We start from the raw sequence: 24,858 nt of genomic DNA on the forward strand, positions 1-24,858 counted from the left end.
CATGACACACTTTTAAGATTAGTCTGCATTATTTTTAACATTTTTCCCTAAAATATTTAAGTCTAGACAATCAAGAAAACACAACAAATCTAGCCCTGGTTTGTAGTATATACCATTTCCATGGTGTAAATACCCCAACGCCTCATCTAGGGGAGGAGAAGGAGAAGGAGGGGTAGGGGAGGGGCTGCCATGGAAGAGCTTGGCCACCATAGGCATAGGCACCACCCAACCCTGAGCTCAGCACAAATCCTGGCCCGGAATAGCCCCTTGTGGCTGCAGACTGAGTTCACTTGGCTCCTACAGGAACTCGCTCTCTCTGCAAACTTGATTAAGTCCAGCGAGGCCAGGGGTCTGCTCATCTGGAAGATCAACACAGAGGTGGCAGCCTCCCTGATAGCCTACCTACCAGTCATGCACCCTTAAACAGGTTGCTCATCCTCCCTGAGCCTCAGTTTCCTCACCTGCAAAAGGGGATGAATATGGTGCAGGGACATAGCAAGGAGTCTTGGCAGAGAGCAGGCAGGAAGGAGACATTTGCTCCAACTCAGCCTTAGGAGGCAGGACACAACTGCCTGTCCCCAGCCTTGCTGCAAAAATCAAATGTAATAACGGGTCCTCTTCAGGTAGGTACTAATACCCTAAATTCATAGAAGAAGGAACCGAAATTTAGAGGTGAAAGGATCAGCCAGGGACACACTCCAGGTTCAACCCCAGGTTGAGCTCTTGCCTCCTTCCACTATTCCACATTACCTTCTGCGAGGGACTATAGTCTAACTTTAAGGTTTTTTTCACTTTTGGTTATACTTTTGATTTGTGTAGTCATATTATTATCTAAATACAAAGCTAATTTAAAATATATTAGATGGTATCACAGGCTACAACACAGATGAACCCTAAGGACATTATGCTACGTGAAATAAGGAAAGGATTAATATTATATGATTCCACTCACGAAGTACCTAAACTAGTCAGAAGTATAGAAACAGAAAGTAGAAAGTTTGTTAGCAAAGGCTGGGGCAAGGAAGAAAAGGGAATTGGGGTTTAGTGAGTATAGAGCTTGGATCTGTTGTACAACATTGTGAATATATTTAACACTAATGAACTCTGTATTTAAAAATTATTAAAATTGTAAAAAAAATAAAAATTATTAAAATTGTAAAAAAATCTATTACATGGTAATATAAAATTGACAATCTAGGCTATTGGTGTGTGCAATCTGGTTTTTTTATTCTTTTTTTAAAAGTTATTTTAAGTAATCTCTACACCCAATGTGGGGCCCAAATTCACAACCCCGAGATAAAGAGTTGCAGGCTCTCCCTACTGAGCCGGCCAGGCGCCCATGTTTTTAACTAGGAAGTTGATGTCGTATTCAACAAATGAACTGATTTTATGGTTTTTAAATTTTTTATTTACTTTCTTTGTTCATATACACACAGACACAATGTTATGGATATGTATAAAAGTGAATGCACTCTTTCTTTTTCTTTCCTATTTTCTTGGATCTCTTCTTTCCCTCTCCTATCCCCTACACCCACCTCAGCCTCCCACCCTACCCCCAAGGTAATCCATGTTAATAACATATGTACCCTTTCATGTTTTTGATGCTCATATATACACACACACATATGCACTTACATAAATGGGGGGCTGGGTTTGTTTATTCACACAAGTGAGATCAATATACTACCTGTGTTTTTCTGCATCATGTGTTTATTTCCCTTTCCCCAATACCTTGAAGAATCTCTTCTTGCCATCCGACACAGCTCCAATTTATTGACTGTGGTGACTGCTTAATATTCCATAGTATGAGTAGACCCCTATTTACTCAGCTATACACTACTGATGGGTAGTCACTTGGTTTTCCTTTTTTGGTCACTGTAAATAATGCAGCAATAAATAGCCCTACACCTATGTCCTTTTGTTTCTATTTCTTTTTTCATTAAATAATGAAGCCCTTTGATCATTTGAAAATCATCTTGAATGTGTACTCACACATAATGAACCCAGAAAGGAGACTGAGAGAAGAAAAACTCTGGGGACAGAACAATAGATGAATGTGTTTGTTTTTTATATTTCTGTTTACGTTGTCACACTATTCATATGGCAGATAAAGGCTACCTGTTTTATGTGTAACGATCCTATAATCGTAGGACAGAAAGGGACATGGGGCCCCAGTGATGTGTCCACAGGGAGTCAAGCCAGAGATGGACTCTTTTACTAAACAGCTGACATCTTTGCTTTAACAACCCTGGACTGTTAGGGAAAGAGGGGTGCAGAGCTACATCCGTGCATGGCAGTGACCACACAGCACATCAGGAGAAGGGCCACATAAAGGGCTCTACTGTCTTGATGCCTCAGCGCTTGCAAGACCAGGCTCCCACCCTCCCACAGCTCAGGAAGAAACTTGCTTTCTCTTCCATGCAGCTCATCAACCCCTACCATGGTGGCTGCCTCGTACCAACATGACGAGGGGCACATGGAATCCAGAGAAGCCTGTCCTCAAGAAACTTGTTTCTGGGGCACCTGGGTGGCTCAGTCAGTTAAGCATCTGTCCTCTGCTCAGGTCATGATCTCAGAGTCCTGGGATCAAGCCCTACACCCTCGGCCCCTCCCCCTGCTCATGCGCATGCGCGCTCTCTCTCTCTCTCTCTAATAAATAAAATCTTAAAAAAAAAGAAAGAAAGAAAGAAAGAAACTTGTTTCTGATCCCATGGAAACCTGAAAGAGCAGAGGTCTGTAGCCCAAACCCAAGACCAGACTCCACAAATCCTTACTGAGTGTCCCAGAGGCGCTATGTGCTGAGAGTTGTGGGGACCAGCAAAACAAAAAGCTTCATTCCTGTTTATGTCTCAGGGAGCTGTCAGAAGGTCTTAAAACAACAACCCTCAGGGGTGCCTGGGTGGCTCAGTCGTTGAGCGTCTGCCTTCGGCTCAGGTCATGATCCCAGGGTCCTGGGATCAAGCCCCGCATCGGGCTCCCTGCTCAGTGGGAGCCTGCTTCTCCCTCTCCTACTCCCCCTGCTTGTGCTCCTGCTCTTGCTATCTCTCTCTCAAATAAATAAATAAAATCTTAAAAAAAAAAAACCCTCAGAGGTGGGAAGGCAAACATAAGAAATGGCTTATCTCAGACGCTAGGAGGGACACTGTGCTTTTTATAGCCCTCAGAAACAATGGGCCCAAAGAAGGCAAAACCTGACTAGCTTACCACTCATTTATTTACCTCAGCAGATACAGTTTATGGGCTATCATTAATTCTCACTCCAGCCATTGTTTTAGTTCTTTATGCAATTATCTAAAACAATATTTCACAAACTTTGACACTAACTCAAGCATAAAGAATCTGAGGGTGTGTTCAAAATAAAGTTACAAGGAACATTCGGGAGCATGCAACCTCCTCATCTCAGGTGCCAGGATCTTAGGAAATAGGAAAGGCCAGGCAAGAGCAAAATGCTGTCTGATTTGGGACTTGAATCTTAGCTTGTGGAATCCAAGCAACAGGACATTTCTGAATGGAAAAGCTAGTCCCCCTGATTGAAGGGGAAGCTCACATTTCTGCCTTGATATCATCTTTAAAAGGGGTTCATGTTTTGTTTCCACAGGATATGACAATGAAAGGGAAAAACATGCTTCCTGCTCTCAGGTAGTTTTACTAACTAGCTAGGAGACCCTAAAAAAGTTTTTTTTTTCCCTAAATTAGTTGAGCCCTCAGTTTCCCCATCAGTCAAGTGGAGACCTTTTTTTCCAGAAGATTCACCAATGGGCGATATGCATCTTGAAGATGTGGGCACAGACAGCTTTGTTAGGTAGAGGGCATTCTGCATCCTCTGCTCTGACCTCTTGTTACTGAACAACTCATAAGCATGTGATCCAGCTCAGGAGTTTTTGCAACCCAGGCCAGGAATCTATCTCTGTGTGAGGGTCCTTCCATAAGGTCAGCTTTAGAAGTGACAGGTGAACTATCACCACTGCTATTCAACATAGTACTAGAAGTCCTAGCCACAGCAACCAGACAACAAAAAGAAATAAAAAGCATCCGAATCAGCAAAGAAGAAGTCAAACTCTCACTCTTTGCAGATGATATGATACTTTACATGGAAAACCCAAAAGACTCCACCCCAAAACTGCTAGAACTCATATAGGAATTCAGTAAAGTGGCAGGATATAAAATTAATGCACAGAAATCAGTTGCATTTCTATACACCAACAACAAGACAGAAGAAAGAGAAATTAAGGAGTCGATCCCATTTACAATTGCACCCAAAACCATAAGATACCTAGGAATAAATCTAACCAAAGAGGCAAAGAATCTGTACTCAGAAAACTATAAAACAGTCATGAAAGAAATTGAGGAAAACACAAAGAAATGGAAAAACGTTCCATGCTCATGGATTGGAAGAACAAATATTGTGAAGATGTCAATGCTACCTAGAGCAATCTACACATTTAATGCAATCCCTATCAAAATACCATCAACTTTTTTCAAAGAAATGGAACAAATAATCCTAAAATTTCTATGGAACCAGAAAAGATCCCGAATAGACAAAGGAATGTTGAAAAAGAAAAGCAAAGCTGGCGGCATCACAATTCTGGACTTCCAGCTCTATTACAAAGCTGTCATCATCAAGACAGTATGGTACTGGCACAAAAACAGACACATAGATCAACGGAACAGAATAGAGAGCCCAGAAATGGACCCTCAACTCTATGGTCAACTAATCTTCGACAAAGCAGGAAAGAATGTCCAATGGAAAAAAGACAGTCTCTTCAACAAATGGTTTTGGGAAAATAGGAGAGTCACATGCAGAAGAATGAAACTGGACCATTTTCTTACACCACACACAAAAATAGACTCAAAATGGATGAAAGACCTCAATGTGAGACAGAAGTCCATCAAAATCCTAGAGAACACAAGCAGCAACCTCTTCGACCTCAGCCGCAGCAACTTCTTCCTAGAAACATCACCAAAGGCAAGGGAAGCAAGGGCAACAATGAACTATTGGGACTTCATCAAGATAAAAAGCTTTTGCACAGCAAAGGAAACAGTCAACAAAACCAAAAGACAACTGACAGAATGGGAGAAGATATTTGCAAATGACATATCAGATAAAGGGCTAGTATCCAAAATCTATAAAGAGCTTATCAAACACAACACCCAAAGAACAACTAATCCAATCAAGAAATGGGCAGAAGACATGAACAGACATTTCTCCAAAGAAGACATCCAAATGGCCAACAGACATATGAAGAAATGCTCAACATCACTCGGCATCCAGGAAATACAAATCAAAACCACAATGAGGTATCACCTCACACCAGTCAGAATGGCTAAAATTAACAATTCAGGAAACGACAGATGTTGGCGAGGATGTGGAGAAAGGGGAACCCTCCTACACTGTTGGTGGGAATGCAAGCTGGCGCAGCCACTCTGGGAAACAGTATGGAGTTTCCTCAGAAAGTTGAAAATAGAGCTACCATACAACCCAGCAATTGCACTACTGGATATTTACCCCAAAGATACAAATGTAGTGATCCGAAGGGGTACGTGCACCCCAATGTTTATAGCAGCAATGTCCACAATAGCAAAACTATGGAAAGAGCCCAGATGTCCATCAACAGATGAATGGATAAAGAAGAAGTGGTATATATATACAATGGAATATTATGCAGCCATCAAAAAAAAAGAGATCTTGCCATTTGCAACGACGTGGATGGAACTAGAGGGTATTATGCTGAGCAAATAAGTCAATCCGAGAAAGACATGTATCATATGATCTCACTGATACGAGGAATTCTTTTTTTTTTTTTAAGATTTTTATTTATTTATTTGAGAGAGAATGAGAGACAGAGAGCACGAGAGGGAAGAGGGTCAGAGGAAGAAGCAGACTCCCTGCCGAGCAGGAAGCCCGATGCGGGACTTGATCCAGGGACTCCAGGATCATGACCTGAGCCGAAGGCAGTCGCTTAACCAACTGAGCCACCCAGGCGCCCTCACTGATACGAGGAATTCTTAATCTCAGGAAACAAACTGAGGGTTGCTGGAGTGGTGGGGGGTGGGAGGGATGGGGTAGCTGGGTGATAGACATTGGGGAGGGTATGTGCTATGGTGAGCACTGTGAATTGTGTAAGACTGATGAATCACAGACCTGTACCTCTGAAACAAATAATATATTATATGTTAAAAAGAAAAGAAGATAGTAGGAAGGGAAAAATGAAGGGGGGGAAATCGGAGGGGAAGATGAACCATGAGAGACTATGTATAGACTCTGAAAAACAAACTGAGGGTTCTAGAGGGGAGGGGGGATGGGGGGATGGGCTAGCCTGGTGTTGGGTATTGAAGAGGGCACGTATTGAATGGAGCACTGGGTGTTATACGCAAACAATGAATCATGGAACACTACATCAAAAACTAATGATGTAATGTATGGTGATTAACATAACATAATAAAGTAAAATTTAAAAAATAAAAATAAAAGTGCCAGGTGAATTAATTAATACAGAGATTTTTAAAAGATAATACTCAAAATTGGTGAGCAGGTTTTGAAATAGGCACTCTCGTTCCCTGCTGGTAAAATATGTAAATTGGTACCACTTCTCTTGAAATCAATTGGACAGTACAAGTCAAGACCCTTAAAACATTCATTATCTTCTCACCTAGTAATTATACTTCTGGGAATGAAGCCTAAGAAAATAATGCAAAATATTTATAAAAGCTTTATGCAGAACGATGTTATTGCTGTAATATTTTAATTGCAACAACAACAACAAAAAAAACAGTGGAAACAGCACTGAAATGTATAACACTTTTAATAACACAAGGAAGTGTTTCTCTTAAAATATTAATAAAAACTGAATGCAAAATGATATAGTGTGATTGTAGATAGGTAGATAGATGATTAGATAGATTAGATAGATAGATAGATAGATATAGTTAGTTAGTTAGATAGATAGATGATAGACAGACCTGTAATATATATATATGAGAGAAACTCACCAAAATGTCATTAGTGGTTGCCTTTGGGTATTGGGATTTAGGGTTCAATCTGAATCATAACCTCACTTATGGCCCAGAAGACAGGATCGTTGACCATAAATAAGGAGACATGTTTGCTCCACAACCAAAAATAATCATGCGTTACAGAGTGATGAATCAACCTCAGCAGCCTTGAAAGATGAAAAATATTTTGCCATGTAAAGCAGGGACTTCGGAGGTTAAATGTGTCATTTATCACCACCCCTCTAAGCACCTCTAAAATTAGTGTTAATGGATAAAACCTGTATTGGATGAAGAGAACAGGAGAAGGGATTACAGTAACAAAATCTCAGAATCTAGAAAATAAACAAAAAAGTAATCTTGGTACTTTCCCAGGGAGAAGCCAAGAAGCAAGCAGATTCACACAGCAGGACCCTGGAAGCCTCTGGAATAGGAGCCACCAGGCACCTCTGAAGGTGGAGGGCAGGTGAGCTAGAAACAGGAGGATAAATGGGTCAAAAGTCTTTATAAAAAGCAGGGATACCTCCATAGCCCCTTTCTATCCCAACCCCACCTAATGCCAACCACTCCTCCTTTACCTCAGGAGAAACTGGAGGTGTACTCTGGAGAATTTACCAGAGGGACTAAACCCTGAGGGACCAAGCACAGCTTGGGTAAGGGTGGGGTAATAAACTGACTTAAGTCAGATTAACAGACTGGAACACTCTCAGTCCCCTTCCTCCACATAGTTTCCTGAAAGTTGGTAGCTTTTCATAGGCCAGGCAGGAAATTAGAGGCATCCTTCCTGAGGAAGACCCTACCCAAGAGAAAAGGCCTAAAGATACTGACATTTGAGGTCCCCCAATAAAAACAGCATATTCACCAGATTATTCTATAGTGAGACTCAGCAGGGGAAAAACCCCCCTGCTGTACACACACACACTCACTTTCCAATCAGCTTCTTAGTGAGTTACTCTTAAATATTAACCAAAGATCAAGAACCACAGACATTTGAAGGAAGCCTCTGGCATAAAGGACAGAGATAAGACAAACCAGGAAAAACGCAGCTGAGAGGAAACAGAAATGATGATGGAAATGGAAGAATTGTTAAAGCCATGAAATATTGTGTCTTGAAACAAGAACAAGAGACTATTCTTTTTAAAAGTATCCAGAGTGGGGCGCCTGGGTGGCTCAGATGGTTAAGCGTCTGCCTTCGGCTCAAGGTCATGATCCCAGGGTCCTGGGATCGAGCCCCACATCGGGTTCCTGGCTCAGCGAGGGGCCTGCTTCTCCCTCTCCCTCTGCCTCTCTCCCTGCTCGTGCTTTCTCTCTCTCTCTCTCTCTCTGTATCTCTATGTCTCAAATGAATAAATAAAATATTAAAAAAAAAGTATCCAGAGTTACTAAAATGTATTCAATTTTTAAAAAACTAAATAATAAGATTGGATAGCAAAGTTTAGGAAAATCTCAGAAAGTCAAAAAAAAAAAAGAGAGAGAGAGACAGAAGTCAGATGAAAAATAGAATGAAATACATAGGAAAAAGAAGAGTTCCAGAAAGAGAAAAAATGGAGGGGAGGAAATCATGAAATAAATAGAAAATTTCCTGGAAAGGGCGCCTGGGTGGCTCAGTTGGTTAAGCGACTGCCTTCGGCCCAGGTCATGATCCTGGAGTCCCGGGATCGAGTCCCGCATCGGGCTCCCTGCTCAGCGGGGAGTCTGCTTCTCCCTCTGACCCTCCTCCCTCTCATGCTCTCTGTCTCTCATTCTCTCTCTCTCAAATAAATAAATAAAATCTTTAAAAAAAAAAAAAGAAAAGAAAATTTCCTGGAAATTTTCTGAAGAACATGAATTTCTATGCTGAAAGATGCTGCCACATGCCCAATCCAACAGATCCAACACAGCCACATGGAGGCAGAACATGTGATATTGTAGCCTGCTAGAAAGCAAGAGAAGAGCCTAAAAGCTCTGGGGGAAGGGGTAGGAATCAGATAGCATCCAATATCTAGAATCAAAACAGCATTAGACTTCTCAGTAGCAACACTGGAAACCAGGAAATAGTGACACAATACCTTCAAAGTGCTGAGGGAAAATTATTTGCAACCTGGAATTCCATACCCAGCCAAATTATCCATCAAGAATGGGAGTAGACTAATGATGTTTTCAGACATGAAAAGTCTACGCATCCTGTCTCAGGAAATTGCCAGAGGATGTGTTTCACTAAAATGAAGAGGGAAGAAAAGAAGAAGGGAGACAGACCCAGTGTGAACCACAGTCACACCTCTTACTATCTTGCGTGACCTTTTCCAAGTTACTCAACCTCTGAATGGCAGGGTTGTCTCCATTCCGAAACAGGTCTGACCACACCCACTTCCCAGGGTAGCTGTCAACACAGGGAAGCTCCTTCCCATCCTGTGTCCCACCTCCCACGCCCTTGCTAATAGAGAGTTCTTCTAGGATGACCCTACCAGGGCTTCTGAGCTTTGCTGTTTCCTGGACTCCTCTGGCTGTGAGGTCCCAGGAGGTCCCTGGGAGACACCTTCAACCCCCTCCCATTAGTTCAAGAACAGAGACCACACAGGTTTGCATCAACCAGAAAGTCAGCTTTATTAGCCCACCACCAGCGGAGGGGAAGGGGAGACAGCTGGAAACCGCGCTGGGAGAACAGGGCCCTGGCCCAGGCCTTCAGGAGGTTGGGGCCGGCGGGTGGGCAGGAGGCTCTAAAAGAGGCAGCTCAGTGCTTGGAGCTCTGGCCCTGGTTGAAGCTGGATGAGCCCTGCTCCTTGAGGATGGGCCGGGTCTGGTGGCCGGAGGAGGAGGAGGAGAAGACTGTGGGAGAGAGGGGAGGGGGTGAGAAGGGCATTGGGAGCTAAGAGGCCCCACACAAGGAGGGCTGGGGTCTCTGGGGCGCCCGGGACTCTCAGGAGCCTTACCATTGTGGGAAGAATAGGACTGGCTGGACGCTTGCTGGGAGGAAAGGCTGTGGGGAGAAAAGGCAAAGCAGTTAGATGTGCTGGGATCGCAGAGGGGCTGGAGGGAGGTGGAGGGGGCTGGGCACTCACTGGGCATCCTCGCCCTCCAGCAGGCGGCGGTAGGTGGCGATCTCTTGCTCCAGCCGCGTCTTCACGTCCAGCAGGATCTGGTACTCTTGGCTCTGCTGCTCCATCTCGCAGCGCAGCTGGGACAGCTGCTCCTCCACGTTGCCAATCAGCCCCTGGATCTGGGCCAGCTGCATGCAGTAGCGGCCTTTGGTCTCCTCCAGGCTGCTCTCCAGGGATGCTCTCTGTGAGCGGGAGAAAGAAAGTCAACAGAGGTGGTCACTCTTGTCCCCCCAGGCCTCTGGGCATGTTTCCTGAGAGGTATATGGATTGTGACTCCAACTGGGCTACTGGTGGGCCAGACAATGTGGAGGAAAGGTATTCCATTGTTCTGGGCCTTAATTTCTGTGTCTATATAATGGATATAATGATCCCTCCAGTCCCACTCCTGGAATAAGAGAGGCAGAACTGTCTTGTGGCAGTGTTAAGGGCCTGGTGGCCCTTACTGGGGACTTGGGGACTGGGCTGGGCGGGGTCCTTCATACCATGCTGAGCTGGGACTGCAGTTCAATCTCCAGGCCCTGGAGCACCCTCCGGAGCTCGGTCACTTCACTGCGGCCACTCTGCACCAACTTGCTGTTAGAAGCCACTTCTTTGTTCAGTTCCTCGGTCTGCGAAAAGAATGAAGAGCAGGTGTGAGACGCTCCAGAGGTGCTCCCTGGCTGGGCAGTCCTGCAGGAGGGCTGAGGACCTGAGCCCCACCTTGCTCAGGAACCAGGCCTCCGCGTCTCTGCGGTTCTTCTCCGCCATCTGCTCGTACTGGTCGCGCATCTCGTTCAGGATGCGGCTCAGGTCCACGCCAGGGGCAGCGTCCATCTCCACACTGACGTCCCCGCCAGTCTGACCCCGCAGGGCAAGCATCTCCTAGGAAGGGATGGCGGGAGGTGGTCAGCTCACCTGACCCCTTTCCTGGTTCCTGAACCAGCCTCTCGCAGCCAGGGGTCAGCAGCGGCCTCACCTCCTCGTGGTTCTTCTTCAGGTAGGCCAGCTCCTCCTTCAGGCCCTCGATCTGCATCTCCAGGTCGGTCCTGGCCAGGGTCAGCTCATCCAGCACCCGGCGCAGGCCGTTGATGTCGGCCTCCACGCTCTGGCGCAGGGTCAGCTCATGCTCATACCTGGCAGGACAGAAGTTGGAGCATCAGGCTCCACCTGGGAGGCTTCTGAGGCTCAAGACCAACAGTCCCACTGCTTGCCTCCTGCCCTCTGCCCCGCACGCAGACCGCCACGGTGGTTGCTCACTTGGTCCTGAAGTCATCAGCTGCCAGCCTGGCATTGTCGATCTGCAGGATGGGCTGAGCGTTCTCGATGGTGGCAGCAATGATCTACAGAGAGGATGGAAGGACAGGCCTGTTAGTCAAGACTCCACTGCTCAGGGGGGGAGAGCAGAGAGGGAAGAAAGGTAGCTCCCCAAACTTGAGGGTCTCCTAGCTGGCAGATCAGGCCCTCCGGCCAGCCTGGGTGTCTTTTCCACCCAGCTCAGGGTGTGTGGAGGGATGCCCCCGCAGTCTCCTGCCACCCCATCCTCCATCCCAGGCTGAGAGAAGCTGAGGGTGCAATGCACACTGGCAGGGAATAAGAGAGTCAGGGCTCCAGTCCCAGCTCAGATACCTCAATGCTGAAAAGGGACCCTCTGCCACCAATTCTGAGTGGCCCGTGTGGCCTCTCCCCCAAGGTGGGCTCAGTCTCCCTGTTTGTAAAATAAAGATGCTAGAAAGTGGTTTTCTAAGGGCCGCTGCAGCCATGACCTCTCTCAATGCTCTGCCCACCTGCGCCGCCCACCAGGCCCACACACCTTGCTCCGCAGCTCCTCGATGGTCTTGAAGTAGGGGCTGTAGTCCTTGGTCTCACTGGGCCGCTGCCTCTGGTACCAGTCGTGGATCTTCACCTCCAGCTCAGTATTGGCCTCCTCCAGGGCGCGCACCTTGTCCAGGTAGGAGGCCAGGCGGTCGTTGAGGTTCTGCATGGTCACCTTCTCGCTGCCGGAAAGGAGGCTGCCATCGCCACCGCCGAAGCCCCCGCCGAAGCCACCTCCAAGGCCACCACCGTATCCTCCACCAAAGCCGCTACCCAGGCCCCCCCCGAAGCTGCTGCTGCTGCTGAAGCCGCCGCCATAGCCGCCCCCCAGGCCGCAGGCCCCCCCGGAGGAGTAGCGGGAGGTGGAGACCGACAGGCCCCCGTAGGCACTGGGGGCCCGGCAGGACCCTCCGGCCAGGACAGAGGACATGCGGCTGGAGCCACCGCCAATGCAGGAGCCCTTCATGGAGCTGGAGGAGGTGAACTGGCGGCTGCAGGTGGTCATGGTAGAGGAGGGAGGTGAGTGAGTGAGTGAGTGAGTGAGCGAGCGAGTCAGCAGAGAAGAGAAAGGTGCTCAGGAAGGCTGGGAAGATGCTGGGGCTGCTCAAACCCCAGGAACCTTTTATAGGCACTGGGCAGGCGGGGCCTCCCGACTGCTGACTTGCGGGCTCCCCTGCAGATTTCGTCACTCCAGGTCCCGTCCAACTCCCCACTCCGGATCAGGATTATTCAGCCTGGGGTCGACTCACTTCACTGGGTGCCGCTTGAGTTCCCACCCAGCTCTGGGGGTGTGGGCCGAGAGAAAAACACACAAACGCGAGTCGGTCGTGACTCAGGCTGGGCGGCGGGAACCCGGCTCTCCGTTCCTGGAGCCTCAGGGGCCAGCGGGGCCTTGGCCCAGGCAGTCTGTGGCAGCCGCGTCCCCAGGCAGTGAGTCAGCCCATGACGGACTCCCTGCCCCACGGGACAGCCTTGGCGGCAAAAGGCCGCAGCAATCATGCCAGCCCGGGGCTGTCTCGGGCTGTGCGGTGGGGTCCTACGTGCCCAGCGCTGGACAGGAGAGCTGGGGTCGTCGTTTCATTCTGCTTTGCGCGCTCTGCGGCCTGAGACCCCTTGCCTCCCCTCTCTGGGCCTCGGTTTCCCCTCAGCGAAGTGACAAAGGCTGGACTGGGTGATCTCGGAGTCCTTTCTCGTTCTAAAAATTCTCCGACTCTCTTTCCCTTATTGGATCTTCAGAGGCTGCCTTTGAACCCCCAGGGTCCTCAGAAGTGTTGGGTACCATGGACCCAGCATGTACCATTGAGCGTCCCACCGTGCCCCTTACAAGCCATGCAGCATAGGCAGTCAGTCTTGGGCCTCAGTTTTCTCATCTGTAAAAGGGGATGACACACCACAGAAGAACATGCACACAGGACCACACTGGCAACTCCCCAACGGTGGCCCTGCCCCCAGGTTCCCCATCCTTCCTTTGCAACTAGCTGCCCCCTCCTGCCTCCTCACACCCACCTCTGCACTCTGGCACCTCCCTCCCACAACCCTGCCCTCTCCTCTGTACCCTAATACTCCCACCTTTTGAGCAGTCCATCCCCAATGCATTGCCCTACTTAATCATGGATGCCCACCATAAACTGCGGTGGGAGGGAGTCCCCCCTGCCAGTAGTGCCATGTGTGACCCCTGACCCCACCAGGGACCCCCGAGTTCCCACACTGGATCCAGGGCTCCATTCCCAAGTTTTCTTTTGAGGATCCACAGATTCCAGGCTGGTCGTTCAGTGGAAGAGAGGGTCATTGTATACCATGCTGGGGTATTGTCTGGAGTGCTCTATGTGTACCACACAATTCCATGAGGGGCAATATTCCTGCCACAGATTCATAGATGAGGCAGCTGGGAGGTTAAGGGGGCTTCCCAAGACCCCAGTCAAGGGGGAGCTGAGGTTTGGACCCCTGCCTGTCTGCTTGTTCAGTCCAAGCCCTTCCCACCATCCTGAGCCACCTCTCTCTCTATGTGTCGCCAATATGCATGATTGTCTTGAATTAGCCCTGTGAAGTGGGGAGGAGAGAGGGAGAACCGGAGAGAGGGGGTGATTCGCCCAAAGTCATTCGGCTTTAAGAACCCCGGGCTCAGGATGTCTCCACTCACCCATGATGCTTTGCAGGCTGGGACCAGGTAAGTCCATTCTCATTTACCTCCCCACAGTGCCTGGAGTGAGCTCTGCCCACGGTGGGCATGACCTTGGCCTGAAGGCTGGAGGCAGGATAGGGGGGGTGGGATCTAAATCCCAAAACAGAAGCATCCTCAGTCAGGGTGCTCTGGAGGGTGACCCACAGAACTGGCCACTGTCCTTGCTCTAAAGTGCCTCTGTGGGCTTGCCTCAGCCTGGGCGCTGCTGGGTGATACTACGGGAACCAAGGGACAGGAAATTCTGTCTCAGCACATCGCGCCCTGTCAGTCATTCAGCTTGTAGGAACAGGGCCCAGCGGTCTGAGCAGAGCTGGTGCCCAACACACACCTCCAGGGCCAGGTTTGGGAGACAGAACCCGATACTCCCCTTCCCAACCCCCAAAATGGGCCAAATGGGTCCTAGAATCTTGGACAAAACCCCTGCCATCCCAGGTGTCAAGACCTGGAGTTCAGGTCCAACCACAGACTCATCACCCTCAGAACGAGAAATGACCTTTGAGGCCACCAAAGGCAACCAAGCCCCAAGCAGAGAGAGTGAAAGACTTGTTCCCGGTTAAATAGCACAGAAACGGGAGCAGCAACATGGACCTGGCTCCAGCACAGTTCCTGAGGTTCACACGGACTATCCCCGGGGTCTCTGGGAGCTCCTCCCTCTCTGCCTCAGCACGCTCTCCACCTCCCTCCCTTCCGATTGGAGCCCTGCCCCTTCCACCGCTCCTGGAGTCCGGGTGGCATTACGCACAGGCCCAGCACTGATGGCTGGGGATCCACGTGGGCTCAGAAGCTACAGGAAGTTGCCGACCAACCCATCAAACCACTCAGACAACACCGCAGACCCAGCACCCACCGTGTGCCTGGCACCCAGGGCATGGGGGGCGGGGAAGATGATGACACAGTCTCTGACCTTGGAACCCACCATGTGACCCTGGAGAGAAAGCTGAGGCCAGGAATAGAGCACTGTGTGGCAGGAAACCCCAGTGTGCTTGGCCCACGGAACGCAGCTGGATAATCGTTCCCCGACCCTGAGGCTCAACAGGAAAGGAGGGAGACCCTGAGGCTCAGCAGGAAAGGAAGGAGTAATCGGGAGAGGCTCCAGCTGGGCCTCAGAAGATCTGAGCCGGCAGAGAAGGAGCAGGGGGCATTTATTCCATGCCAGAGAGGCGAGCCTGCCCAGGGTTGCTGAGAGCCAGGATCACTAGGTCTGCGGGCACAGGGACTCCCACCAAACTGTCAGCCCTCTGGGCTGTGGGTTCTTTCCCCCGCCCGGGCCTCTTTCCTCTCTCCTTCACCTGCCCCATCTCAGATGTGAGGTCATCTCATACCTGAGTTGGCTGGGAACTATTACAGGCACGCCTCAACATGCAGTGATTCCCCAACCTGACTGATCACCAGGATCCCCATACCGATTCCCGACCTGCTCTGACCCACTGTTTCAGCATTGCCCAGGACAAGCCTAATCGTGGGGACATTTTACAAGCTCCGGGGGAATTCTGCTGACCAGCCAGGCTGGGAAGCAGGAGGCAGCCTGGGGGGAGGAGGGAAAGAGGGGGAGGCCCTAAGGAGACTGAGGGGAGAGAGGGGGCTGCTGCAGGGTCCCCAGCCCATGGGGCTTCAGGGCAGGGTGAAGAAAGAGAAGATCCCCGATGAGCCAGGACAGAGCGGCAAGCAGGAGCCAGATCTGGGCTGGACACTCAGATACAAAGAACCAAGCAGAGAGGCCCTCAGGGCATACTTATGGACAACCCCAATACTGTGTGTCCAGGCCATGATGGGGTTCAGGGGGCCTGCAGGGAGGGGGCAGGCTCCCTGGGAGTGAACAAGTGTCCCCAGTCCGGGCTCTGGCCCCACGATCGGCCCCAGGATCTGGGTGAATCTGTGAGTGCCAGATGGCAGGTGGTCCTGTCAACTCCCCCTGTGTTTCATGCCCCCCTTCCAAAGGTGGGGGCTATCACAGCCCATCACACTGGTCTGCAAAACCAAGGGGCCCTCAGGGGAAACTGTTCCCTCAGGGGAACCCTCAGCAGAACCACATCGAGCTCGGTCACAGTCCCTCCGTTCTCCTCAACCTCCCACCCACCCTGCATAAGGACAGCAGGAGTATTGTCATCCCCACCACCTCTAAACTGAGGTCCTCCAGGGTCCCTCCAGGCCAGGGCATGTGTCTCCTTGCTCCCAGGCCCAGTGCGGAAGCACAGAGTGACGCCGTGTCCTGGACAGAGTGTTACTGCCACATGGTCTCCTTGCAGAAGGCGCTGCCGGCTCACACTGTCAGGGTGTGGGCGTGGCAGAGGAAGAGTCACAGAGTCTGGCTCCTGCTGGCCCTGGGCCTGGAAATCAGGTGTGTGTGTCCATCACATGAGGGTGGGTAAGGCCGCGCTGAAGGCGGTTACAGACCTCACTGATGGGGGTGAAATATTTCGTGCAGGGCGATGGGTGGATGTGGATGAACTGTGGAGTCCCACAGCTGGGTCCCCCAGTGCAGCCACAGGCACACGTCCCCAGCAGCCTGGGTTGGCTTGGGGTGCCTGGACAAAAAATTCCAGCCACCAAAATTCCCCACACCATCCCCAAGGGTCCCCAAGGGGACTACAGGTCTCAGCCCCCAGTCACTCCTTCCTGTGGCCCTACCTGCCCAGGTGTGGCTGAGCATTCCTAGAAAGAGTGGGGCTTCCACTCTCTGGACCCAGAACCATCCCCTGGGGACCCCCATCGTCCTGAGCCCCACCCTGAGCCACTTTGTGGACAAGGCCTTCTTCCCCAGCAGAAGGGCCCAGTCCAGGGCTATCTCTGACCACTCCCCCACTCAACCCATCAGTAGGGGTGGGCCCCCAGAATCTGCAGGGAGAGAAGACCCCTGCCTGGGAGCCTGGGGCAGGGCAGGAGGTGGGGGCTTTCCTCTACTCTTCCCAGCACAACCCAGAAAGGGCTGAGTCATGGATCCTTGGAGCCTCAGTGTCCCTGTCCACACAATGGGGCACTTCTTCCCAGACCCTCCCTGCTTCCTGGGACTGTTGTTCAGATAAATGAGATCACCTCCAAATGAGCCATCCTCAACCCGGGGCTGGTTCTTCTGGTTGGGGCTGGAAGTGCAGTGGGGCCTGGTGGGAACAATACCTCTCCCTGCCTGCCCTCCTTCACTGCTGGGAGACACCGGCCTCTGATGGAGCGGAGTCTGCACTCCCAGCCTGCTCTGAGCCCTGCAGTCGCCTCTGCAGACCAGGGCTCCAGACTCTAGCCGGTCACAGCCGGTCGTCCCTGCCACGGCAAGGAACTCGCTGTCCTCGTTGTCCCCGGGATCAGGGCTGGAAGGACCAACAGCTGGGGCTCATCTCTCGCCTCAGTTACTGTAGCCTCTGAGGTACGGAGCAGGCCTGGGACCTGTCCAAAGTCCCACATCCACCTGCTCACCTCACAGACCATGCTCTTATCACCACTAGTCCGCAGCCCTGCACCACCCCGCCCCCCAGGCAGCAGGGGCTCTGGCCGATCCTGCCCAGATCAGTCTCCAGGCAACAGGAGGGTCCTGGTCTGATTCTGCAACAGAAGAGAGCCCTAAGCCTGTCGGTGAATTGGGGTGGGGGCACCCTTCCTCTCATTAACCCCTTCCTCCCACCCCCACTTCCTGAAGAAAACCAGGAAGCCTCACCCTGCCCAGTGGTTTCCAGATTTACTCAAAGGAAGACTTCCAGGTATTGGGGCTCCTCCCCAGCTGGCTCATCGCCTGCCACCAGAATGAAAGGGGCTGGGGCCCAGAGGGTCCTGGGAGGGTCTAGGGCAGGACCGACCCTCCGGCTTTCCCCGGGATGCAGTTTCCCACCCTCCCCCACCTCCAGGCTACCCGGGAGGGTGTGCTGCTCCCCGCCCCACCCTGGCACACCCCCAGTGCCCCCATCCTGAGCAGAGGCTGAGCATTTGAGGAAATATCCCTGAGAGAGGCCCCACCCTTTCTCCCACACCTGCCTGGGGCCAACAACCTTCTCTAGAAGCAAGGTCTGCAGTTCATACTCCTGGGGTGAGGCAATGGGAGTACCCCTGGGGGCCCACAAACCCCTTTGGGGGGGTTTCCTGAGACTCACAAAGGAACGTGGGCCCTAACCACCCAGCCTGCCTCCCCACCTTCCCTGTGCTCATGCCTCTTCCAGAAGGATCCTGACTCCGGTCTTTGCCCACCCCCTGCCCCCTCTTGAAGAAGGGCATGTCCCACAGGACCTCAGAAGCAAGTGACTGGATGTGTCATCCTTTAGGACTCTGGCTCCCACGACATCTCCTCGGCCATTTATGGATGAGAAAATGAAGCTCAGCAAGGCAGAGCCACTGCCCAAGGTCATGGACCTACTTACAGGGCAAGAAAAGGTCACCTGAGACCTTCCCAGGTATGCTGGCCCCACCCAAAGTCTGGCACTGCCTGGACCACCCTCCCAAGGATCACTGACCCTTTGGAGATACAAAATGGCTCCCCAAGCTCTGCCCAGACCTACTTTTTACCATGATCCTAGATGACCCTTGACCTCCAAGTCAACAATAGTTGGTGTCTGCAGACTCCTCCCCCACCCTCAGTTTCTCCCCAGTTCACCCATTGCTCACTAGGGCCCACCTCAGTGGCCACAAGTAGGACACATTCCATATCTGAATCAACAAGCTTTATTGGTCAGGCAGAGGGGTATGGGAAAGGGACTGAAGCCAGGAGCTGAGGCTGCAGGGCCAATGGGGAACTCTGGGGCGCTGGCCAGGGGGAGCAGAGTTCTCAGTGGGTGGTCTGGTGGACCTGCTCGCGGGAGGAGATGACCTTGCCATCCTGGACCTCTTCCACAATGGTGCGCACCTGGCGGGTGGTCACGGCTGCAGGAGACAGACCATCGGAGGTGGGCAGGGGCCCAGAGACCCTGGCTCAGCCCCCAGCCCCCTGAGTGGAGTCAGCTCTCTTTCCCACAGCCACTTGCTGTCTACGTTTCTGCTTACTTCTCAATATCACATCCAGACATGTGTCCCTCCTGCTCTTGCCACTCCCTCTTCCATCCTATCCCTGTGCCCCTGGATGAGTCTGGCCTCCCAGATGGCTGGTTTGATCCTGACTCACTGTGTCCTTCTGCAAGACTGGGCACTGCCCAACGGAGTCTGTCTCCTGTCTCCCCCACCCCCAGACTGGGATCTCCAGCTATGCATCACCCCCGTTAGACTAGATACCCAGGGCCAGGATCTTATCTTCCCCATCAGACTGAGATCTGGAGGACAAGGACCACGTCCTTTCTCCCATCAGACTAGAGATCCCAGGGACAAGACTGCTTTTGCTCATCTGTAGGGTCTCAAGAACAAAGACCATGAGACTGTTTCCCTAATCTCCCCATCAGAAGAGGGTCTCCAGAGCTAGCACCGTGTGTCCCCATTAGACTAGGATCTCTAGGATAAGGACCATCTCTCTGCCTTGCCCCCTCATCCAGTTCCCCTGAGCATCAACCCTGAGCCCTAACAGGTCCTTTCCCCCGCCCCTGCTGAGGATCAACCATCATTTCCTGGAGCTCCTGGGGACCCTCCCCAGCAATACGCAGATGGGTTGCCTGCCCCGTGCACCCCCAACCTCAGCTACCGAGATCCTTACATTCTTTGGGCTTGTACTGAATCAGGCTAGAAAAAAAAAAAGAGAAGAGATTAGATTTGGGTCTGAGAGCTCCACCCCCACCCCAGGCCCCCAGCCCCGGCCCCCAGCCCTGGCCCCCAACTCACTGGGCGTCCTCGCCCTCCAGCAGGCGGCGGTAGGTGGCGATCTCCTGCTCCAGCCGCGTCTTCACATCCAGCAGGATCTTGTATTCCTGGTTCTGCTGCTCCATCTCGCAGCGCAGCTGGGCCAGCTGCTCCTCCACGTTGCCGATCAGCCCCTGGATCTGGGCCAGCTGCATGCAGTAGCGGTTCTCTGTCTCAGCCAGGCTACCCTCCAGGGATGCTTTCTGCAAGGAGGCAGGAGGATCAGGGGTCAGCGAGAGTGGTCAGTGCCCCCTCCAGGGTCCCAGGTGCACCCCGAGCCTGGCAGCCCCCCTACCATGCTGAGCTGGGACTGCAGCTCGATCTCCAAGGCCTGCACAGTGCGCCGGAGCTCGGAGATCTCGCTCTTGCCACTCTGCACCAGTTCGCTGTTGGTGGCCACCTCGCGGTTCAGCTCCTCCGTCTGCAGACAGGATGCAGGATACTGCAGCGTTAGCTTGGGATCCCTTCTCCAAGTCAAACGACCCCATGGCCTCCATACGGTCAGCCCAGGGCCCATTCTGTGCCCAGACAGGCACCTGGGGCTCTCCTCACTCCGCACAACCCTCCTGGACCTGACCTCCCCTGAGCCTCTCAGGCCTCCTCCCAAACCTGACTGTGGGAGCAGTGCCTTCTCACCAGCATCCCACTTCCCAAAGCTCAGAAATCTTTGAAATGATGTGAAGCTTTATCTTTAGTTCCTCTAAGTAGAAGGCATTAGAACAGGCAACTTGAGGACCAGCCAGGATATCAACCAGTCCCTTGGTGCCAGTTCCTAACCTCTTAGAGAGGTGGAAGCTCTTGGGGTCTTTACCCTCTGGCTTTATTCCTTTAGTCCTTTACTCTCCACCCACCCCCAGATCCCAGCTTTGGCCAAGCTCCTGGCCTGTTAATGCAATAGATGATCCTGTGAGGTCCATGTGGCTCACTGAGATAGGGCACCCCAAGATGCCAGGTACTAGGCATCAGTCGGGACTCAGTCCTTGCCCCCTATACCCTGGGAGAGGCCTCTGGCCTGCAGCAGCCCCCACCTTGCTGAAGAACCAGTCCTCGGCATCCTTGCGGTTCTTCTCTGCCATCTTCTCGTACTGGTCACGCATCTCAGACAGGATGCGGCTCAGGTCCACGCCGGGGGCAGCGTCCATCTCCACGTTGATCTCACCACCCATCTGGCCTCGCAGGGCATTCATCTCCTATGAGGGAGGGGGTTGTGGGTGTGGGCATTCAGGCCTGTCCTGATCTCTTACTTCCAACCCTTCCCAGGCAAGCTCTCCAGACCCCTCCCAAGGAGCCCTCCTTCGCTCTGCCTATCCTCTGCCCTCTGCCCCTCTTGTTGACTCTTGTTCGTTTGCTCTGTATGGGCTCTGCCCCCACCATCAGTCTGGGGGTTCCCTGAGGAGAGGTTCATGTCTCCCCCATTAGACCAAGGGCTCTCCAAAGATAAAATCTAATTCTTAGGCCTGTACCCCTAAAATATCCCCTCTAATTCCCAAACTTCCACATAGGGTCCAGGTCCAAAGGTTTGACCTGGAACAGAGACCTCCTCACTTATCCCTTGTCCTCATGAGGGAGGCCAGGATGGGCAGAAGAGGTCTCTGTGGACCCTGGGAGGCTCCCCAGAGGCAGGGCAGCAAGGTGGTACATGGAGGAGGCTACCCTGCATGGGGACCAAGGCTCCGCAGACAGGGTAGCCCTATAAGGCGACCAACCCTGGAGCACCTGCTCTGTGCTCTTCCCACGGTCTCAGCCTTGGTGCAGCCCCAGAGCCCTGCCACCCCCTCCGCAGCCTCTTTGACCTACTGCCCCACCGCCTCACCTCCTCATGGTTCTTCTTCAGGTAGGCCAGCTCTTCCTTGAGGTTCTCAATCTGCATCTCCAGGTCGGCTCTGGCCAAGGTCAGCTCATCCAGCACCCTGCGCAGGCCATTAGTGTCGGCTTCCACGCTCACCCGCAGGGCCTGCTCTGTCTCAAACCTGCAAAAGGAACCAGAGACTTCGTCTTGATGCTAGGACGTGCAGGTCCATGTCCTGGCCAGCACCCGGCCTCTGCCAGGGCTCTAAGAGCTTGAGAGGGTTGATAGGGGGTGGAGAGGGGGGTTGTGGAGTGGAAGCATATTGCAGCCCCATGGCCCTGGGACCACGCAGGGCAAGGCCCCACCCCCACCCAGCTTCCTGCATCTCTCCTCTGCCTCCTGCCTCCCATCCACCTCCCTGCCTAAGCCCATGACCTTCAGAATCTGCTGCATTTGCCACATGCATGACTAAGAGGTGGACTCCCCCACCCCTAGCTCCTAGCCCTTGCCACAGCAACTGTGGTCCTGGGGTGGGGAGGGGTGCCCCAGTTCCTCCCAGCCCGCTGGCTAGGCTCACTTGGTCCGGAAGTCATCAGCGGCCAGGCGGGCATTGTCAATCTGCAGGAGGATGTTGGCGTTGTCCACAGTGGCCGTGAGGATCTGGGGAGACGTGAAAGCGGTAAGGTCACTGGTAGGGAGTAGCTCAGCCCAGACCAGGGATATGAGATGGAGCTTCCTGCCAGGAGGCCAGGATGTGGCTGCCTTCTCCAGGAGGACTCCTTTCCTGCCCAGCCTCTCACTTCTACCAGGAGTTAATCGTTGGCAGAGGTGGAGCCAACCTGAGTCTGATGGGCCGAAATTTGCCTTTTCTCCCCCCAGGACCTGCCTCCCCCCAACACGGACCCCTCAACTAGAGCAGGCAACCGGCTGGGGTGCCCAGCTAGGAAGAGAAGAAAGGCCCCCGGGGGCAGAAGTTGTCCCAGAATCCCAGACAGAGACGGGGAGGTGAACAACCCCCTCATTTTACAGTTGGGGAGATGGTGCCCAAGAGAATCCTCCAGAAGGGACCCTACAGGACCCCTCACCAAAGAATAGTTCCAAATCAGAAGTCATGACCCCTGCTAGGCCCTAACCCCAGACTCCAGCAAGCAGCTCTGCCCTTGGAGGTTTGCTGAGCCCCATTCTTGAGGGCACAGTGGGAGGGATGGGGAAGCCACAAAAATCCCTAAATAAGGCACACAGAGGCCTTCCTGAGTTCCCGCCCCCTCTCTCCACCTCCTCCTCCCAGCAGGTGCCATCAGGAATTCACTAGACGCCTCACCCCACCATCCCTCTCTTGCTTCAAGAAGAGAGGTACCCACAAATCTGGCCGCCCCGATGGGCCCAGCCTCTACGTGCATCCACTCATCTTATCCTACAATTACATGAGGGGGTGGCAACAAGCCCCACGATGAGGAAATTGAGGCTCAAAGGAGCTCCATGAGGCCTGCTTGTCCCTGGCCCAGCTGCCGCACCCCAAAAAGAGGAATGTGGACCACACAGTGGCTCCAACGTGGGCTCCCAGAGGCCAAACCAGCCAGAGCCATGCTGTCTTCGGCTCCCTGAAACCCTGTGGCAGCCCTCCCCCCGGGCTGACTCCAGGCTGTGGTCAAGGGCCCGAGATGGGAGAGGAGAAGGCGTGCTCCCCCCACAGGCTCTGTCCCACCAGCAGGCCCTACCTTGTTCTTCAGGTCCTCGATAGTCTGGTAGTAGGGGCTGTAGTCACGGGCAGGCCCCGGGGCCTGCTTCTGGTACCAGTCGCGGATCTTCACCTCCAGCTCGGTGTTGGCCTCCTCCAGGGCGCGCACCTTGTCCAGGTAGGAGGCCAGGCGGTCGTTGAGGTTCTGCATGGTGGCCTTCTCCCCGCCCCCCAGCAGCCCGTCGACAGCCCCAAAGCCGCCCCCAAAGCCACTGCCAGAGCCGAAGTTGTAGCAGCTGGAATAGCTGCCTCCCCCGAAGCCGCCGCCCAGGCCCCCCCGCGGACCCCAGCCTGCAGGAGCCGGCCCCCAGGCCGCCCGACAGCCGGCAGGAGGTGCGGGACGAGCCGCCCCCCAGGCCAGAGGAGCCCTTGATGGAGCTGGAGGAGGTGAACTGGCGGCTGGTGGTGGTCATGGTGGTCATGGTGGCGGCAGCCGGCACGGAGCAGGAGGGCTAGAGAGGAGCGAGGCCCGAGGTGCGAGTTGCAGCTGGCACCTGCCCGCCTCCTTTATAGGCCGCCAGGTGGGCGTAGCGATTACAACAGGCTTGCTCCTCTGTTTCCATTCCCCTGAGCTTTCATCACCCCTGGCTGCCCGCCAGCTCCCGGGTGGCTATGGGCCCCCTCCCCTCCCACCATCGGGCCTTTGCCTCACTTCTCCGAACCCTGGTGCTGGGTGTCTGCACGTGAGGCTGCGTGTCTCTGGTCTCAGGCCTGTCACTTGTGAGTCAGGCAGGCCCTCCAGCTATGCTTTCCCATGACCTAATACGGAGAAGAGGAGAGGCAGGACGTCACCGTCACCAGGCCCTCCCAGGCAGCTGCCACCCTAGCCCGGCCCACCTGGCCCCTATGCTGGTGGGGAAACCGGTTGGGGAACCAGGCAGCCCCCAGCCTGAGGCCACTCTCCTCCACCACGCACCACACGCAGTCCTGGCCCTGGGCCGGCGGCCGGGGAGGCAGTGAGGACCGAGACCCTGTCCCGCCTTGGAAACTGGACCTAAACCCACTGGGCTCACCACACAATACAGTGCCTCTCAGGTTACCACCCCATTTTACAGATAAGGAAACTGGGGCTTAGAGACGGATAGGGCCCCACTGCCCCCACCTAACTGCAGAACGGGGCTGGTGGGGCTACTGCCTCCTTCATCCCCCACTCTGCCCCAGCGTCCGGCACTCCCCCGGGGCCCGGCACACTGCCCCCGCCCTCTGCAGAGCCCTGACCCCAGCGAAACACGCCAGGAGTTAGGATTCCATCCGCCCAGTTTTCTGACACTGCCCCTATCCCCGAAAACCCCGGTGACCCAGCCTCCGCCTCTAACCTTTCCCCACCACCCTGCTGTAGGGGAGTGTCCTGGGCCAGGGCGGGCAAAGAAGAGTGTGGCTGTAGTTGGAGACCCAGCAGGCTGGGAGGAGAGCATCCTGGTAAAAGGGGACTGGAAAAACGGTGAGGGCCATGTCACCTGCCACCCTCCTTACCCCTCCTGTGCCCGAAGAGGCCTCGGGGTGAGGTGAGGGGCATATACCTAAAGTCCCGGCCACCTGGAAATGCAAAGGA

General features: G+C 53.2%; 3 protein-coding genes across 3 annotated transcripts in view; 1 reads left to right on the top strand and 2 right to left on the bottom strand.

Moving 5' to 3' along the window:
- Positions 1-24,858, top strand: part of LOC110573273 (signal transducer and activator of transcription 5B) — an 871,639-nt gene that overhangs the window by 327,032 nt on the left and 519,749 nt on the right. The gene's annotated exons all lie outside the window — the stretch shown is intronic.
- LOC110573247 (keratin, type I cytoskeletal 16) lies at positions 9,549-12,438 on the bottom strand. Its single transcript, XM_021681718.1, has 8 exons — positions 11,857-12,438; positions 11,304-11,386; positions 11,023-11,179; positions 10,767-10,928; positions 10,550-10,675; positions 10,029-10,249; positions 9,900-9,946; positions 9,549-9,795 (listed from the first exon to the last, which is right to left on the bottom strand). Exons 1-8 carry the CDS (start codon positions 12,361-12,363, stop codon positions 9,701-9,703), a joined length of 1,398 nt encoding a protein of 465 aa, XP_021537393.1. The 5' UTR covers positions 12,364-12,438; the 3' UTR covers positions 9,549-9,700.
- On the bottom strand, positions 18,666-23,802 carry LOC110573323 (keratin, type I cytoskeletal 17). Its single transcript, XM_021681820.2, is given in 9 exon segments — positions 18,666-18,879; positions 19,637-19,662; positions 19,762-19,982; positions 20,075-20,200; positions 20,808-20,969; positions 21,593-21,749; positions 22,146-22,228; positions 23,287-23,583; positions 23,585-23,802. Coding segments are annotated over 9 exon segments (1,311 nt in total). The 5' UTR covers positions 23,729-23,802; the 3' UTR covers positions 18,666-18,784.

This window comes from Neomonachus schauinslandi, chromosome 15 (assembly GCF_002201575.2).
Source record: "Neomonachus schauinslandi chromosome 15, ASM220157v2, whole genome shotgun sequence".
Taxonomy (NCBI): domain Eukaryota; kingdom Metazoa; phylum Chordata; class Mammalia; order Carnivora; family Phocidae; genus Neomonachus; species Neomonachus schauinslandi.